The sequence below is a fragment of the Protopterus annectens genome, chromosome 10.part0 (genome assembly GCF_019279795.1).
Source record: "Protopterus annectens isolate FY-2018-M chromosome 10.part0, PAN1.0, whole genome shotgun sequence".
NCBI classification, from domain to species: domain Eukaryota; kingdom Metazoa; phylum Chordata; order Ceratodontiformes; family Protopteridae; genus Protopterus; species Protopterus annectens.
Window position 1 is genome coordinate 1,167,497,322 of NC_056744.1, and position 20,761 is coordinate 1,167,518,082.

Sequence of the window (20,761 nt, forward strand, 5' to 3'; positions counted from 1 at the left end):
TCCAACAACATACACTGTGGAAAAAGGCCAACAGACAGAAGGGGGATGTTGTTCTTAATTTAGAGTAATGTCAGTTTAACAGGGTGTTTGTGGTTATGGCTAGTCTGCCTATTTTAAAATCTGTCACAACAGTGTGATGTTTGTGAGGAACCCCCCATCTGTAGGGTCATCTGCAGACTGGTTAGTGTGTTGAACCTTTTGTTTCTTGTGTCACTCATAGAACACCTATCTGAGATTGGCAGAAGCATAGTGTGAGGATTGCAGTCAGTACATAGTGACAGCCATGAGAGTTACTGACTTCATATCCCTCATTGGACATACTTCACAAAACACAGTGGTACGACAGTTAATGTTTGAGGTTACCATAGCACCATGCCAATATTGTGCCAGTGTTCGTAGCACTACTCACATGTTTGTCACCCTTTGTACATATGTCATGCAGGATATGTGCATGTGTTCCCTTTGCTCTGCAACTGTTCTAAATCTGGTGTCTTGTGGTAATGGGAATATCTATGCATGCTGTTATAAGTAATCCTGACTGCTGCTGACTATTACTGGTCCTTATCTGTTATAAAATGGCAACAGCATAGCCCATATGGGAATGCTGATGTCAGTTGACCCACCTGTACCACCTCAGCTGGTCATGGCGGCAGGCACCAGCAAATCTGGGTCCCAGCCTGGGACCTCCTCCTCCATTGTCCCTGCATGACCTTTGGGTGGAACTGCTGCAGGTGATGGTGCTTGGCTCCCCCTGGAGTGGGAGAGGAAAAAAAACCTGTCACCCGCCATCAGGTCCAGGCCAAGGTGTGTAGGGAGCTCGGCAAGGAGTTTCAAGATCACCTATGCCAGCTTGAGGGCCACATGTTGGAATCAGAGGGTGAGCCTGCACCTCCTACCAGCCTCCAGCACAGCCACCTTTGGGGCCGTGAAGGTGCAGTGGTGACTGTTCATGGGTGGGGACCTCAGTCCCACTCTTTCCATTTGGGGACTCATAGGCTTGCAACTTCTAAACACCCCTCCCCATCCAAGGTGTTTCCCCCCACATGTCATATACCACCCCTGTATGCTGTCTTGTCTGTCATCCTACCCAGCCTATCCTCCTTCAGCATACCTACTCTCCTTCCCCAACATCCCACTCTCACCTTAAAAAAAAAAAGGGCAATCTGTTCCACAAAAAAAATCTCGCCTCATACATAGCTGTCCATTTCGCACATGTGTCCACGAGGCACATGTAATGTGGTCTAATTGGCATCACAACATATTATTGTTGTCCTCACCCCTCTCTCAAGGGTTTGAGTGTCCAAACATACCTCCAAATTCAGTGCATATGCACAGCTATTGCTGTAGAAGAAATGGGCAGCTATGGACCTTCCATACACCCTTCCTGCATATCCCTAGCTATTTTCACTACTGTCTTTCCATCTTTGTGCCCCTTTTTCACCACTGTTCTATCAACCCTTTTTCCTTTTCTTTAAAAGAAATTAGCATGGAGGTAAGCGGGACTAAGCACTTTTAAGCGTTATTAAGTGGCTTTGCACAGGTTTGCATGACAGTAAGCACTGCGTACACAAAGTAAGCAATTTTGAGGCTAACCTGGTGTAACCAGGTTTTACCGGAAGTTAGCAACACTTACCATCATGCAAACCTGCTTACAACTGCTTAAAAGTGCCTTAATCACTCTATATCCAACCGCCCTTGTTCTGCCCAGCAACAAAGCAAACAGCCTCTGCAAGGCTTGAACCTGGAAGCTTGCACACCATAGTCAATGTGATTTACCTCTAAGTCATTGCAGATATACTTAACACTGGTGTTTTCACAAACATAGCATCCAGCAATACAATTCAACAGTACAGGAAATGTATTGATACATGTAGATGTATGTGTGTGTGTTCATATTTTTATAACTAAATTGATGTATACCTCTCCTTCTCCATATTACATATATAAATATATATATATATATATATATATATATATATAGATACATACATACATATGTGTATATATATATATATATATATATATAAATATATATAAAAATATCTACATATAGATATTTACATATGCCTACATCTAGACATATATATGTCGATTGATGTATATATATATATATATATATATATATATATATATATATATATATATACAGCAATATATATATATATATATATATATATATATATATATATATATATATATATATATATATATGGGTCCATATCAAATGATAGAAAACTCATTTGATGGAAAATCATTTGGCTGAAACCAAAACATAGAAAGCTCAAAACACTGAAAACTCATTTGACTGAAACTCAAAACACTGAAAATGCTGTATGCCCTTTTTCCCACGGTAGTGTGATCCTGGAGATAGCATTTATAGTTAGGGGGGGTGTGGGGGGCATAGCCCCCCACATACTTCATACATTTTAAACCCTACACATGGATACTTATAACTACACATGGATACTTATAACTACAATGAATAACTGTTTGGAGAAAATATTTACATAAACTATGTGGGGGCTATGCCCCCACACCCCCCAACTATATATATACTAACTCCAGGATCGCACTACCATGGGGAAAAGGGCATATATCATTTTCAGTGTTTTGAGCTTTCTATTTTATGGTGTCAGTGAAATGTGTTTCTATCAAATGAGCTTTCTATCATTTGATAGGGACCCATAGGCTCATAGGTTCATAGGTTTATACTAGGCTATCTGCCCTAAGTTATGTGGCTTCCCACCCTTATGTTAGAAATAATGTGCCCATTAGTTTGTTGTGCCTCTGTCCAGCAGTGACACAGAGATGATTCCCGGTAAAAACACGATCTCCCATCCACCGGTCAAGATTTCTCTTGAACAGAGCAGCGAGGGTGCTCTGCCTCACATGGACATTTTTATTTCACAGCATGGGAGTCTCTGGGTGATAAATCTATCCCTCCAGCATGTCCTATTTATATCGTTTAAGTCACTTGCTCTAGTGGTTCTGGTGGATTTGGATTTTTGAGCAGATGGTATGCAACTGAATAGAGTTGGAGTTTCTTCAGTCTGGCAGTATGTGACAGGTTTAATTGCTGCAGGTGTTGGGTGACATACATGAATGGGGGCATTGTACTCGATCACTGGTCTGATAAGTGAAGAGTACAGGGGAACAATGACCTCACTTGATCTGGATGTGAATCCTTCATGATCAGATGGGCAATGTAGAAGGTCTTTGGAACCACTTTAGCAACGTGAGTGTCAAACGAGAGGCCACTGTCAACCTGGTAGGTACAGGTCTGATAACCTCTTCTGTGCTTAGTGGGTTGCCATCTATATGGTAGCTTGGGGTTACCTTGTTTTTCCAGGGTATGACTATACACTTTTTGCATTTAACTTCAGGCCATGGCTCTGGCACCAGCTAAGACCCTCTGAAGGATGTCTGTGTCCGATGTACTATCCACTATGGCACCCAGTTTGCAGTCATCCATAGTCCTCCTATGTTTGCCTGTACTTTGAGAAGTAGATGCGAAACAATAGGGGCCAAGGACTGAAGTCTGACATGGCTCCAGCAACTCTAACCCTGTGGGTTCTGTCCTTTAGCCAGTTTGCAACCCATCTTGTGACATATGGGTTTACATTTAAGCTGGTAAGTTTCTCTATGATACCCGAGTGGGCCAAAGACATATATGACCACAAGCATTGTTAATGGGGATTCAGCATCATATGTCTGACATGTATCGATACCCCCCCCCCCCAGCCAAACAGGTCTGCCCTGCAAGATAATACCAACTGCTGCAAATCCCATAACCAGGACCTGACACTACATGCCTACAACATGTTAACAGTAAGCCATGCCACCTGTATGATGTGAAGCTGCTATCGATAACATATCATACTGTACAGTCTGGCTACGATAGTGGATGTACAATGTGTAAGCAATAAAACTTTCCCCCCAAACAGAACTACATTTACACAGTCCTTGACCTAAGCACCTGTTAACGTTTTATTGGGTTTCTCAGCTCACTTTTTGGCAGACATGAATTCCACCTTATTATCTGTTACAGTACTCAGAATAATACTTTGTTACTGCACTTAGATTGCTTCAAAACTATGACTAGGCTTAGAGCCTTTTATGTTAAAACTACCAAATTCTGAAAGAGCTTATCAAAAGACATCAGACTGTCTAGTATTGTGAGTTCAAAAGGAAAGCTAATATTTACATAAGCATTGACACGTTTATTTTAATCAGACTTAGTTAATGAGACTTCAGATACTTTACTGGCTCTTGTTTATGTATTTATTTAGGTTTGTTTTCCTTGGGTAATGCACTGATCCCAATGGATGATATTCAGACATGATCTTATTAGTGCTGTGAGTCAGAAATTTAACCTTTGAACTTTGAATTCCAGTCTCATCACTGCTGATAACCATTTCCTTTTCTTGTCATCAGTTCCCTTTAGGAAACAAACACCATAAGGTAATTCATAAAAAATACATTATATATTCAATTGGACTGTTTACAGAACTGCATGTAATCTTGAAGCAAAATGCAGGATTTTAGTTAGTCCTAAGTAATGTCTATATATGGGCATTCTATATGCAGATAAAACTCATTCCATGGTTTGAGGTACGAGAAGAAAAAAACGCAAACGCAAGGCAAAATAAAGTTCAAAGAGGAAATACTTTCCAGAATATAATTTGTTACAGTCTTCCTTATCACCAAGATCTGCTTTGCTTAGAAACAGCCAGAGAGTCATAGCTTCCAGCAAAGTATCAAAGACCTTACTGCAGCAGGCCTTCTATGTGGATACCATCAAACAAGTTCCTACTGCTGAAGTTATAGCTGGTAAAGACCAGGTTGCTGTTTATCAAAAACGAATGAAAGGAAATATTTTAATAGTCAAATATGATGAGTACTAGTTTTGGAGGATTTACCATTAGACTATATGACATTGTTACTTGCCTTGCTAGGAAGAATAAATCTCAATAATCTATGCCCCTGACTGCCTGACTGCAGCTATGAAATTAGCTGATTTGTTTTCTATTGTTTTGGTTTTATGATTGCTATGCTTCAGCCTTGAGAAAGTCATTGTATACCAGGAATGAGCAAATTCTTTTAACAGACATTGCAGGTTGTTAATGAAAAACACAACTATAATCAAGTGTTTGTTCAATCATTAGATTTACCAGTTATACTGACTACAGTCAATTAAAAGTTAAAATATATGCCATATATTCTCAACATATTCAAAGTTATTTTTGTTGAAACAATGCCTAGTTCATGTTTAGGACTATACCCTGTATGTACGCATTACTTTTCCTAGGTTCCCTTTCTTCTGATAAGGATTATTTATTTACTTGTTTTAATTAATGTTAAAATAACCAGCAAGCTATAAGTATGGAAACTGGCAGCCAGGAGGTGTTGTACTGCACAGCTACAACCTAAGACATAGACACTAGCCTTCTGTGGAATTATACAAGTTTGGATGGACTCACATATTCCTTTGCTCCACCCAAACCCATCTTCCAGTTTGTAATAGATGACAAACCTGTGAATGTCTCTTCCACTCTTCCCTTCCAGCACTCTTCCCTGCCCAGTTAAATGACATCTCAAATATTACTTTTGTAATTCTGTAATCAGGCCTCTGTATCTAGACTAATTGTATTATTGACTACCATTGTTTGATGGACAGCTTGTTCCCCATGCCAATAAGATGACCTATCATGAACATCTGTTAGTTCTAATTGAGAAAAATATGAGTGGACAAAATGGTCTGGTTATACATTCCTGTCCTTCTTAAGCATAATGTCCAATGATCAATAGGCAATTATCTCAATGTTTAGGGAGAGAGGCTGCTATATTTGATTGATAAGTTCACTTCTATTCCTTACCAGCGTCTGCTTTTAGACTTAAGTAAAGTTAAGCTATTGCTGTCTTGTTTCAACATTGTCTGTACTACTGAGGTACACTGGATACATTTTATATTAACAAGCCAGTTAGCAATTACATAAGAAATAAAAAAAGTTTGTTCTTTTAGTAATGACTCATGATGTCTTTTGAAATATTTTAATTTGCAACCAGACAAAATGATGGTATATATGACGATAACAGTAATTTCCAACTGCCACCTTCTTGACTATTAATTGCAAAACAATACCCATGTTCATCACATACATGGAGATGACATGTTAGCAGGAATTAACAGCAAACAATGAAGTGTAAAGGAAGTTTCACTTGTTCTCCTTGTTGCTATTCACATCACACAAAGGCTCTTTCCAGCAAAATATATTGATTTATAAGTGTGCATCATAAGAAATACATTTTAAATTGCATTTAGCTTATGCTTTTAATCATAGTTTCATCATTACAGTACTGCTTTGACAGATACTCTTCCAGACGTTACTGATATGTAACTGATATGTATGTGCTCTTTTGTGTGCTGAATGAACATGGCATGTTTGCTCCCACCACCAGTTCTCACTTGTGTATATATGCAGACTAAAATATTTTAATGCCTATGCCAACAAATGTGAAATATCAGCAAAGTCAACTCAAATTCTTACAGAATATAGATTTTGCTCCTGCCTTGCTCTATGTAATACTGCATACTGTGCAAGCAGCTGCAAGTGATTTAGTCTTAATTATTACCTCTAAAAATTTACCTGCCAGTCAAAAAGGAAGTCGCTGGACTCAAGGTTATACCTTTTGTTAAAAGAGCATACAGTAAACCCTCAGTTAACCAGCACCCATGGGGATTGGTGGATGCCAGATAACTGTAGTTTCTGCTTTGCTTGATAGTTACTATTAAAAATAGGCCTGACTAATACTGTACCCTATACTATTTGTTTGATTTGACTTGTTCTTAGGTTGAGGAGAGAGGAAATTTATTCCTGTCTTCCTTTTTAAAACTCTAAAACTTTAAAAATGTAAGGTATATTTCTGTAGGGGGGAAAGAGAAAGTGCAGCACATGAAAATTGTACTGTATTTCTTCGATTTTTTATTTATTTTTTGGTTGCTCGAGAGCTTTGGTTGCTTGAGTTCTGGTTAACTGAGAGTTTACTGTACATTCTATCTAGTTCCACAAGATGTAATCTTCAAATTGTGCTCAAATGTGCAGGTGTGACTTACTTCCCCTCCCACAAAGTTGTCTACCAATCAAGAAACTAGTCATGTGCTTTTACAGTGGTAGACAAAATGGTAGCAAGTTTAGCCTAAGAGTTGAAAGAATGCATGCTTTCAGAGCGCTTCATGAGATATCAGGTTTTATATATACGCATATATGCGCGCACACACACATACACACACACACACACACACGTGTATATATCTATATATATATATATATATATATATATATATATATATATATATATATATTAGGTGAAGGGCACTGGATTGACTGTACACATACACCTGTTTGGTCGACATCATTTAATCAATGCACACAGTGAACAGGTGTGTGAGATGGAAACTTCCCAGATAGGTGAATTTTCATTACCCTGGAGACTGTGGGATCTCAGAGCAAGTATGTATAATTACCACTGGTGTAGGGGTGGTACAGCCACCAATGCCCCCTGCTAAAACACTTGTAGTTGGTTTGCTCTGCTTCAGGGAAATCCCATGTCAACATTTGTATATACATATATATATATATATATATATATATATATATATATATATATATATATATATATATATATATATATATATATACATAGTCAGTGGAGTTGTGGCTCATTGTGGCTGTGAAAGAGTTCTCAGGTACTTGCATATTATCGCAACCAGATTTCAGTAGTCTCATAAATTGCACTGTTTGTGCAAAACGAGGTCTGCTAACCTAAGGAGGGATGTGTACACTCTTCAGTACTATTCTGTCTCATTGTTTTTCACATGGGAAGAGGAATAATGTGTAAATTCCTCTCCCTGGGTAACATCCTTTCCCCAGTTATAAACAGGTCTGTTGCTTCTCAATCTTCCTTACTGTTTGAAGTCATGCAACTCACCGCATTACCAACAATACAACTCGGCTATTTAAAATCTGTTTACATGTACACACTATAATGTGTGATTGTTAGATTTTGGAGATCTGTGTGTGAATCATTCAGCATTTACAGCACCTCTTTGTAGTACTGTAAGTGGCTGCTGCCAGTAAACAACTTAAGATGAATGGGACTGTCTGTATGAAGCAGGATAAGAATTATCACTCCTGTCACGGGACTCCCACTGGGGATAAAGGCAGGAGTCCCTGAGGAATCAGTGCCCCTTTACTCAGTATTTGTTGCAGGCACCTTTGGTTTTCATGCTTAGTGGCCCTGAACAGTCACACATTTGGAATATTCCTGAGTGAATTCCCTTTGCTGAGGTTGGAATCAGCAAAGCAGGATTTGTGATGCAGTGTAGCACGGTGGTGTTCACCAAGAAAATGACACACGCCACTTAGGAGTAGAAAAACTGACAGTTATTCCTGGCCCTACCTTAAATTGTCAGTGAGACATTACTACTTACTTACACACACACCCCTTTCAAGCTTAAGAAACCTCTTTTCGCACAAACAAAACAATTTATGTGACTTATGAAATTTGGTTGCAGTAATACTTTAATATCGAGTCTCATTTATTTTACAAATGAAACATGTGCTCTAATATTGCTAATGCAGAATTGTCAGTCTTGCAAATATGCCCAGGTTATTTCTTCAACAATGTCACATAGGGGTGCATTAGTACTGTGCAATATACTAATTCCAGTAGTAGTCTTATACATTAGGTTCACGTCACCGTACATCCATAAGAATATATTTGTGTGTATTGGCAAATTAAAATAAGACCTGTTTACATTTCACACCGGTAATGCTATAACATTACTCCTTGTTTTCTTAAGGGCCATAGTAGTACCACAGGGATATTAAAGCGACTAGACCAGCCACTTTTGGAGGATAGTGTGATTGTCCAAGTTTTGAAGAAATGTGGTGCTATACCATTCGTAGCCACAAATGTCTCGCAAACCTTGATATGGTAAGCCAAGGTGTATCTTTTTTATACTTTATTTGACAAGATATTTGATAATAAGTTTTAATGGTATTAAGTCAAACCAGAGTGAAAAAAGGATTGTTCTGAGTGCATCATACATTAACTACTCCTTGGGATTAAGCTGTTTTAGATATGTGTACTAATGTACTGCAGGAAGTAAATTTGATTTAATCTTTACACTTCTAGGTAAATTTTATGAAAATGTTTATTTTTGCTACCACTAAAGATCCCTCTTGAGATTGGCGGTTAGGTTGTACAGTTTCTTTTAAAAGTCTGATGTCAATTTTGGATAAGCCTGCTGCATGTTTCCATATCTCTTGTTTTAAATCTCAGTTTGAAAGTCTTCAAATAAATGATCAAGATAGTGAATAACCATTAGGGCTAACCATATAAGAAGCTGCAACAGAAAATTTGTTTGGTAGTAACATCCATTTGAATATGGTAACTATCTGTCAAATTCACACATGAAATTATTTTGTATTACTACCTATAACTGTCTTACTACAGACTATGATTGCCTGATAATGGTTTTAGAAAGGAGGGAGAGAAAAATATATATTTATTCGAAATATATGATTTTATGGATTTTTGTTTTACCTCTGCCTCTCTCTATATAAATAAATAAGTATACAGTATATATGTGTGTGTGTGTGTGTGTGTGTGTGTGTGTGTGTGTGTGTGTATATATATATATATATATATATATATATATATATATATATATATATATATATATATATATATGTGTGTGTGTGTGTGTGTGCTTGTGTAAAAATCCAGCTAAACAAACTTTTACAAATCCTTACATGTGAGTTTCTTTCAGACAGCTGCCAAGTAATGCCTCGTTGCAAATCAGGAAATTGCTGTAGGTTTCACAGCAAGAAAGTACCAAACGATCATTCAGTCATATAACATTGTGGAACATGTTTTAAGATTAGATGAGTAATGATACTGCTGTTGATATTACAAACAAACAAAAAAAAAGTATGACCCTAAAGCTGTGCTAGACTGGGAGAAATCAAGACAGGGCAGCAAGTGTAATTATTTATTGGTTTTGGTGTTTTAATGTTTGTGATACACCAAATTTGTCAATTATCAAAATGTTCTATTCTAATGTCAGTTTTTTATGCCAGTACTAATCCAGTCAATGCAGGGCTTCATCCCCACCCCCAGCAGCACCTTACTTGTGCGCTACCCCTAACCCTAGTCCTGTCCCAACCCCTTACCCTACACATTATGTTACTAAAACCTCATTCCCTAACAGTGCCACTAATCAAGACAAAAGGACACAGAAGACCTACACCACCAATCAGGCACAACACTAAATCTACCCCTTTACCTAACCATAACCGTAACTTACCAGCACTCACACATACATGCTAATTGGTATAATGCAGGTTTGCACATTTTCAAAACCACTACTTTTTCAGTCAACCATTCCTTTTCCTGCAGACTCCTACACACCTACAATATATAAAGCTTGAATTCAACCAAATGTGATTCTCACAAATGTGTACTCACTCATTTGTCTGCTCGCTCTTTTATGATCAGTCATTTGTGTTTCTCAATTAAGTATTTTCTAGTAAATGAATGACAATCATAATAAGATAGTTGAATTAGTATCTTACCTGATGAAGGGGTTTAACATGAAAAGCCAGCCAGGCACTGTGAAAGAAAGTGTGATTATTGCATTTGGACTCCCTTAAAACTGAGTCTAAATGGAAGAGAGTTCTACAGAATTTAATTAGTGACCATTAAGCAGTAGAAGACATTTCCTGCTGTATTTTATGAATGAGATGTTGAGTTTGAGTTCAGCAGTGGAAGAAATTTGTGCACTTTGCAAACTGTCTGTCTATGTAGTGGAATTTGGAAATCATTAGACTCTGGGTTTTGCATTTGACAGTATAGGGCCACCTGTTACAACCTTATGGAAGGATTTGCTACCACATAGAAGGAGAAAGATGACTTCATGAGGAAAGTGTGGCTGTCAGTGGCAGAAGGTGTGTGGAGTCAGAGAAAAAACTGAGGTATGACACATTTTATCAAAATAGAAGTGGTGGTCACTTTCACAAGACTATGACTGTTAAAGGGTCCTGATTGGTAGCTACAGGTATTAAAATACTATTAATATCTCACTGCAAAACTACTGTATGCAATGCCATCAAAGAAATTAACATGGCTGCAAGGATTACATACCAGGGAGAATAATCAGGAAGAAAAGTCAGGCATAAGGATTAGTTATCTGGTTCACTTATGCTTCTAGGTAACCATGCACTGACAGATGCCTTATCCTTGGATTACTGAGCACTCTGCCAGACTGGAACAGCATATCTGATCACATGTATTGCTTTTAAAGTACAGACACCTAGAATATAGAATAGATATCAAAGTGTCACATTACATGCTGGCAAGCGATGATGTGCAAACATAGCAACATGGATAGAATGAGATGGCTTCACCTCAGACCTGACACTGAGGTAGGAGAACCACTGCTATGTCACACTCTTGTCTCCTTCTGTTCAGCTAACTGGGCATTTTTACTTATTGCATTACAAAACCCTACAACACACTCATCTAAACCCATGCATGGACAGTGCCATACACATACATATGCCTGCATAGTCATCTTGGGGTACTTACGTATTATCGCAACCAGATTTCTGCACTGCCATAATTTGGTAGGTGTGTGCAGAAATAGGTTGTTTAATCTATAAAGGGGTCTCTGAAGAAGAAAACATTATTCTGTCAATGTGGGTATGAGCTACGAAGAGGAGAAAGGGTGCGAGTTTGTACCTCTTTGCTCTTGAAACTACACAGTGGTGCTCCGCTTTGCAGTGCCTGCATTTGTCAAGACGATGTCAGATACTGGAAAAATGAGTTACCAAATACAGCCTGCGACGTTAAGAGCATAGCTGGCTTTAGGCACCAGTGAACCCTGAGGTCGCTGGGGGCCCCCAACCACAGCAAGTTCTTACCCTGATATTTTGTTACATGCCTGTCAAACCAACAAAAGCTAGTACAGCATTCTTGTATACTTAATAAACCACATGGATAATAACTCTCATTTATACTTCCTTTAAAATTCAAAGATATTTCTAGTTGTATTAGCAGTGTTTTGTCAACTAATAGGCATCAGAATTCATTAAATATTTTATCACTGACATAGTGCCCCTGATTCAGTTACATCCTGCTGTTGGACATTTTCTCCACTAAAACTAACTACATAGCCAGCTTTAGGTCCCTGCTATACCTGTGGCTGCAGAGCCCCCCCCCCCTTAATCATCCTTGACTGGGTGGGGGGGCACAAAACTGGTTGGGGAAAAATGTATTAATTTACTAATTATGCTCTTTAACCTGAACAGGGCTGTGATATGACCCTGTTAGGATGAAGCTGATAATGAACATGACCAAGATAAGTACTATAGAGTTCAGCAGCCCAGAGTGACCAAGATAAGCACAAGAGAGATTAGCAGCCCAGAGTGACCAAGGTAAGCACTAGAGAGATCAGCAGCCCAGAGTGACTGATCTCAGTGCAAAGTTTGGATTTTAAGAAGAGCTGATGCTTCTGATCACCAGGGATGGTTTTCAATTTCAGGGAGTTTTATAAATAATACCAGAACACCAGATACTATAACTCTCAATTTATTTGCTTAAGAATGAAGTGCAATCCTAAAAATAAGAATAAATGCTCAAAATCAGGACTACATTTTAACTATTACTCTAATGCACTTAAAAAGTTAGTAGAATAATACCTTTTGCATCAACACATATTTTTGGACAATAAGTATAAAACAGATGTCTGGATTTATTGACTGTAATCCTGAATGATTTACCAGCAAATCAAACCTTTTGTGAAGGAGAAAGCAGAAGTATGAACAAAATCAGGTAAGGTCTGTGAAATCAGGGAACGTGACAGGTATGCATTACTCCTCAATGAGGTAAATAAGTGACTTACCCAACAATGCTGAGATATGACCCTTTTAGGATAAAGTTGATAATAGCCTTTGGTTTCAGCCACACCCATTCTAAAACCAGCCCTGCTCAATCAAATGTGTGTGTACAGAAAGCTGCTGGGGGTCTGGGGATTGTGTGGTTATTACAACTTTAATTTTCATCACAGTCAAACCTTAGAGGTGTGCACATGAAGTCATTATAGCTAGTGTTTGAGCTGAGGACAGTGTGGTCATTGTTTATTTACTTTTTTCGCAGAACTCAGAGGTGTAAAAAGGAGGTTACTATAGCTTGTGTAGGGGTGGTGTACTGTCTAAGATCAACAAATTAGAATATATTACAGAAATAATTCTCACAATCACACATCAGGCACATATACATGGGGCTGACTTTGAGGGTTAGGATTGAGGAAGCATGCTATGTATACATATATCAGCAGTCACTTGAAATATACGACTATGGCAATTTAAACCTCTACTTTCATCCTAGTCTAACACCAGAGGGATATATAGGCAGTGACTGTCTTTTGTGGGGGGTTAGGGAAGGAGGCAGTATTCCCAGATAAGACCTATGTAGTCCCACAACTGGCTTGTTAGTTTATTGTGAGTTACTATTTTGTCAGCTTTGAACATTAAGCCTTGGGCACAACTTATGTCTTCCTTGAAAGAAAAAAATAAGACTGAAAGTATTTTCTTTTTCATGATTTTTGTTTAGGCCACCATTGGAGTAAAATACTGAAAATATCTTCTAAAATGCATCCCAGGGCACATATATAACCCCTATGGCCATGGGGGCACCAACTTAATTGAGTTATTTCCTTAATAGTTATTACTGTGCTGACTTGGTCAGGAAAGGTGTGCTGAAAGAATGCGAAGAAAACTAAAGCTGAACAGCAACAATGAATTTCTTTCCTTAATAATAATTTGTGTTCCAGCCATTATTGGATGAAAACTTTCTGTAAAAAGAAAAAAAAAACAACTGAAAAATGCACGTCAGAGCAAGAGAAAGTTATGGCTTCTTGAAAAAGCTGAGAGTAAGGCAAAATGTAAAAAAAAAAGGAAGGAAAAAGTAATCTGCATGGTATGGGAAGCCCAAAAGGGGGGGGGGGGTCAGAGGAGAGGACTGGAGGGTGTGTGGGGGGTGTTGAAACAGTAGGCCTAGTCATCACTTCATTTAAGGCCAGACCTGCACTTATAGTTGTTGTAATGTATCTTTGTTGCAACTAAATGCCAGTAACTGTAAGTGTCCCTTTGTTAGACAGGTCAACAAAGTGTGGTATATAGGCCTATTGTAATGTAACAGCTTGTAGCTAAAGTCTGTCTGTGCGTACTACTCCTAAAAGTTTGCAGTAGAAACTAAAATATTTCTTAGGAGGTGTGGCATCGACAGGATGATACCTATACTGGAAGTGCCTAAGGGGACCCCAACTTGACATTTGCTGGAGGCCCCCAAAATGCTAACACCGGCCCTGATTAGGAGATTGTAAATCTGTCAAGGGCAAGGATTGCTGCCTTTCTTAGGTTACGTAAAGTGCTGATTTACACAAACTGCAGTCAATAATTTCAGTTAAGGTGCTAACAAAGTGTCCCCATGGCCATACTTTACAAATAAAGACAGATAAACTCAAAATCACTTCATGATTACACGTAGTAAGAACACTTCCCAAAACATCTTATTGCCGGATAATGCTTTTCTTCCTGTACTTTGTGGCTGTTAGCAGCTTTTTTTAATTTTACCCTGAAGATTTCTTTACAAATTGTCCTCCCCCAAAAAAGAAAAAAAGTGACCAAAACCATCATTACAGGGTCTGTCCTTGCCTTCTCTGAAGGCCTCCTTCCACGCAGTCAAAAGAATCCGTTCAGAACGACAGCAGGCATTATAATTCAAGCTTGCGTGTGTAATGCACGCTGAAAACAGGAAGCGGGTTTCCTCAAATGTTTGTCTTCCACTTCACAGACCCTCTAATGCAAAGCTAATCCACAGCAAAACAGACTCTGAATACCACCTTACAGTGGTTCATGGCCTCATTTGTACGGAAGTATGCTAAATTCGCAACCGCAAAAATCTGGTTGCGATAATACGTAAGTACCCATCTTGGAAATGATTCAGATCTTCCAGCAGTACTATAAGTATGAATGTATGGGTCATATCATTATGTTACCAGAGATGCTTTGTATCACTCATGTCACTTCTTCTCTTTTTATAATAGCTATTTGCTTTCCTTTTTGCTCTTTTAGTGGAGATGCCACTCTTTTCCTACTTAAAAGATTTTTCCATTTCTTGCTGTGCTTCATATGTCATATTTTCTTTTATAATGAGATAAACACTGAAATTGTTTTTAATCTTGTCATTAGCGGTGTATCAGGTTGAAATGTAAGGTTTGTTTGAGAATAGATGGATAAGAATGCCATGGCCATATACTTTGAATGAAGTTTAAAAGCTTTATTTATGAAAAGAAATTGCCAAGCATAACTCATTATGTAAATCACTACAGATGTCAATAACTAAGCTAAAACACAGGCTGTTTACAAAGCAATTAAATGCATTAATGCCACTTGTGTTTGCAATAGATAAATGATACTCCTAAGATTCACTTTTCCAGTGACACTCATATCATTTGCATAGACTATAACTCCACTGACTAAAGGCATTAATGCTCAAATTATTACTTACTATCTTTGCACTTTGTTCAGATAAAGAAGATTGCACAGTCACTAGGACGGATGTAGGAACCCAATGTTCCAGGCATGATATTTACTCATCCATTCTCATATCCAGTAATCTAATTCATTAAGAATATGTAGTAACTTGAAACATTGTGATCTTACAGGAAAATAACAACCACTGAGATATGGGAAATTCAGTCTGAGAACTAAAATATTTACACTTTTTACAGCTGTGGGTTCAAGGCCATGTCTTTATATTTTAAAGGAGAACAACGGGATAACATTCTGAATTTCTCACTATTTGTGTATTTTTCTTCCCTATTTCCTGATGGCAGTCCAAAGAACTAGCAATGTTGCACTTAAATGCACTTGATCCGACTGTTTTTCTTAAGTTAGACAATTTGCTAACAATTTGCTGCCTTAGCATAAATCCTTAGCTGACAGAAAATAAATCTCATGCCATAAAGCATTTTCTGATTAGTCCCACAACCTGACTCCAGAATAGCTACTAATGAGCCATAGTTTTCCTTCAGGTTCCCACCCCCAAACTAACACACCACGGCAATTTTTGCATTTAACTGAAAACATGCAAGGAGTCGCCCATTAAGTGATGTCACAAATGCATAGCCCCTATCCTCGAGCTGATTAAAAACTTGTGTATTATAGTGAGAACTTTTTTTTCTGCTAGTGTTGTAGTAGGAATTTATTCTGATATCAGACCTTCCCACGGCTTGTTGAGATCAACAGTCCCAAACTTGGATTCTCTTAAGGTGAGCTTACTGTACATGGCACAGTATTATCCAGCATGCAATTGATTGCATATATTTTGTTTCCCTTATGTTTCTTCTGTGGCTTAATTAAGGGTTGAATTTCTGGTAAATTACTTAGGATTATGTTCAGAAAAGTCTTTGAAACCTTGATGGTAGTTTTATTTAAAAGCATACTTATTAAACATTGTTTTTTATAGTCTATTGTGCAGCAGTATTTTACTTTTCAACCTAAATAAATAAATAAATGGATAGAAGCAACATGTGCTTTTAATGACTTGGCGGATGTGCCTAGCTCCATACCTCTTAACCACTAAGAGCAATAAATCTGGGCAAAGCCGTAAATAACAAGAGACAAAGGCCCCCAAAAAGGGTACTTTTTAAATGTTGCTCTTACAAACTTAGACAGTTGATAGAATACCATGTTTTGCATTAGTATGAATTTTCTAAAGGGTATAAAATCAATAAATCAAATGTCTGCCATTATTTTCAGACTTCAGCCCTCAAAGTTTTGCCAGTGATTTGAGAGAAAACCACAATTTTATGAGAAATAGACTAAAATAAGAGGCAAAAATCTGGACATTTTTCTAAAATCTGTACAGTTGAGAGGTATGCCTAACACTCACTGAACTGTGGCCAATATTTGGATGCTTACCGTACGGTAATTTACTGACTCTGTTGTTGCTGCTCCTCGTTTATATGTGCATGAGGATTTATTGTACTTTACTTTCATATGCTGCACTCCTGACTTGCCACTATGCTTCAGAATTTCAGTTATGTGCCTTGGAAACCATTTATTTCTCTTTATACTACTGAAGATTACAGTTAAGTCAGTAATACCAGCCATAACAGTTTCCTACAGTATACCCTGCCAAAAATGCTTTTTAATGCCAAAACCAGTAATTGTTAAAATGGCTAAGCTGTCTTGTCTGTAACTGTCACATCCCACAACAAGATATGTGACTGTTTCCATTTCTATCTTTACAAAACCTGCATTTATCTGTTTCTCCAACATGTTCAATGGACTTTGCAAACCAATGTGTATGTACTCCACTATCCTGGGCCACCAATATTAACCTTTCATCTTTTGGTTTAAATTCACCTCTCCTTAACCATTTCTGTGTCAGATCCTGATCAACATGAGATTGTTCCAGTAGTTTTCTGTACTTGCAACTATATTTATTCTTTTTCAACATTTCTTGGCTTTTCATCTGATCCTTCTCCTTATATCATTTCCTTTGTTTTTGGCCCACTCAGTTGCTGGCTTTCTTTTGTCTGTTTCTGATTTGATATCCATTCCTGCTTGCAACTGATAGGCTTCTGCTAAACTAAGGAGTGAAGTCATCTTAGACTTGTTTGCAAATTAGTTTACAGCTTGGACTTTGTTCTTAGATGCCAGGGCTGTTTTCAGTATTAATTTTAGTCTTCTAAAGTATTCCTTACTGAGTTTTGTTCATATTTGTTCATGTTTTATTGTCGATCATTCATCAATTCCCCAATATTTATATATTCCCTCCTGTCATATTCTTATCTTAGACTGATATTTTCTTGGTGCTGCAGCTTTCCTGCTTTAAATATCATTTTGTGCATTTATCAAGACCAAATGAGATTTTATATCACCTGAGAATGTTTTTACCACTTGCAGTTGTGCTTTCAGTTCCTCATCTGATAAGCTATAAAGTTTTAAATCATCCACAAAAAGAAGAAGAGTCGTTACACTTTTTGTTTTCTGGGAGCCAAATTGTAACCATGACTTCCTCTGTTAAGTAGATGGCTTAATGGGTTAAAGAGAAGACAAAAGAGAAGTGGTGACAAAGATTCACTGTGGAATATCCCCCTTTGAATTTTTATCCCTGGGATAATGTGTTGTTTTCATGATCAATGTAGGGTATATCATACATTTGTAAGCACTCAATTCTCCATTATGACTTTATTTAACAACAAATCTTCCTTTGGTCCATTGTTCTATTGCCTTGATTGACTTTTCTTCTAAAAGACTATAAACTCTGTCATCAACAATTCCGTGTGTATAGGTTGTACATCACTGGAAGACAAGTTATTGGTCTGTAGTTTTTAGGAAAGCTCACAGGTTCACTCTTCAGAAGGAGTATCATTTTTCTTGTTGTTAACCAAGTTGGTGTTTGTTCAGGATGCCCATATAAGTAATGCCTCTCAGGGCTAAATCTTTGTGTAAAGATGTTAATATTTTCTCCAAAAGTTAGCTACTGCATCTGAGCTTGGAGTTTTGTAATTAGGAGCTTTTCTTCATTTTGTTTTTAATCTCTCTGGCTGTTACTTCATCCCATTTCATATCATGTACATCTGAACTTCTTACTGTTTCTTTTACCTCTTCTATCGATCCATCTTTGTTATGTTCCATGAGGCTTTCATAGATATTTCTACAAAATGAGTTTATTGTTTCTTTTTTGGTGTTGTTTATATTCCTTTTGCTTTGTTTCTCAGTTCTGTATAAAACTTTATGGGTCATTACTGAACTGTTTATTTTGTACTTTTCCTTTATATTTATCTGCATATCTTTTAGGTTTTTTGCCCATGCTGATATATTTAGTTTATTATTTGCAATAGTGTGTGATAGATTCTGGTCTGTTCTGATACTCCACATTGCTTTTATCATGTTTATCTTTCTAAGTATTTTTGTTGATCTATTCCCCCTTCTATACTTTTCTAACAGTCTTTTCTAACAGTGACATTTCCTGTCTAAAGTGCTTTATAGTTTTCTCTTTTCGATGCTTCCATGGTGATATTTGATTTCATCCCTTCCTTTCCCTTATTGCTCTGTGTTTTTTGTGGTAAGACTTTATCTATTGTTAATTTAACTGCACAGTAATTTATCCCATTTACTTCTGTTATACCACATGAACTTCTGTTAATAGTCTTGAGTACTGTGGTCATCCGTTTTATCAGACTTCTAACATTTTAGGTCTTACTGACTTTATGTAATCTATTTCTTTCATTTATCTTAATATGTTTACCCATTTCTATTAACAAACAACTCTTTCCTTAGATCATTTTCTTCTAAACTGTGGGCACATTCTTTGTTCTCCATTTCCTGCAGGCATTCTGCAGACAGTTCTGGAACATCTCTAAAAAAATAGAATGCCACAACCAGGAAAAGAGCAGAACGCCAACCAAGGACAAGAGTTTTAATTAATACAATCGTTCTGGTACCTCTGCTTCTTGCCTTCCATTAGAAGGTACCATAATGATTGTATTAATTAAAACTCTTGTCCTTGGTTGGCGTTCTGCTCTTTTCCTGGTTGTGGCATTCTATGTTTTTAGAGAAGATATTTTAAAATGTGTTTTGAGTTAAGTTCCGAAACATCTTCCTGTGACATATTCTCTTCAGCTACATCCTGCGGCATCTGTTGCCTTTTCATATGGGAACTCACTGGCCTAGCATTATACAACATTAACTATGTCAGAGCTGCCACTGTTTCTTGCTCCTTCGCTTGCTGTACAACTAAAACTAAACTTTTGTACTCATTTCCTGCTGAAGGCTCCAGTGTATCTTCATGTGACAAATGATCAGATGCTTCCTATTCCACCTGTTCCTCCTTAATTTGGGGACTCATTATTCCATCATGCTGTGACATTACCAGAGTTGGATTTTCTATACAAAAGTCTTTACTTGGCAGGTAATCCATAACTTCAGTTTCTATTTCTTTAACTTCTTCATTACTAATCCTCTTTTCTACTTTCCCCTTTATTTTCTTATTTTTTTGCATTGTGAAATTATCTGTAACTGGATGCTTTTGCCTCTATTTCTCTTCAAATTCTTTGGTGCTTCTGTTTTTGTATTGATTAGTTTTGCTTTCTCCTTTGCATAAATATTGCACTATATTGAATCTCTTTTTTTCCCATGTCCATATGTCTTCTTTAGATGTTACCCTTACCAACCACCTGTTTCTCCTTAATTTGGGGACTAATTTTTCTGTCATGCTATGACATAGCCTGTGTTAAGAGTTTTACTCTAAATCCTTCACTTCACAGGTATTTCATAACTTCAGCTTCTATTTGTTTAAGCTCTACTTTACTAATCCTCAGTTCTGCATTCCCCTTTCTTATCTTATTTTTTGTATTGTGAGATTTTCCATATCTGGGTGCCTTTGCCTGTATTTCTCTTCTGATATCTTTCGAGCTGCTTTTTTGTATTGACTAGTTTGGTTTTCTCCTTTGTATAAATATTGGATCTCTTTTTCTTTCCAATATTGATGTTTCTTTTTTATACCTTTCAAAAATCTTTAGGCTTTGTTCTTTATATTTTTGTACTTTCTCTGTTGCTTTTTCTTCCAAACTGGCCAAAGTTTCTTGGTCTATATAATATTTTTCATGCATCTGTTGTAT

General features: G+C 37.3%; 1 protein-coding gene across 1 annotated transcript in view; it reads left to right on the forward strand.

Annotated features, from left to right (window-relative positions):
• LOC122813538 (vitamin D3 hydroxylase-associated protein-like) overlaps positions 1-20,761 on the forward strand; it is a gene marked incomplete in the record, with an annotated part of 1,040,187 nt that overhangs the window by 261,003 nt on the left and 758,423 nt on the right. Inside the window, 1 exon segment of the mRNA XM_044085913.1 lies at positions 8,864-8,997. Within this exon segment, the coding sequence (XP_043941848.1) occupies positions 8,864-8,997 (134 nt within the window).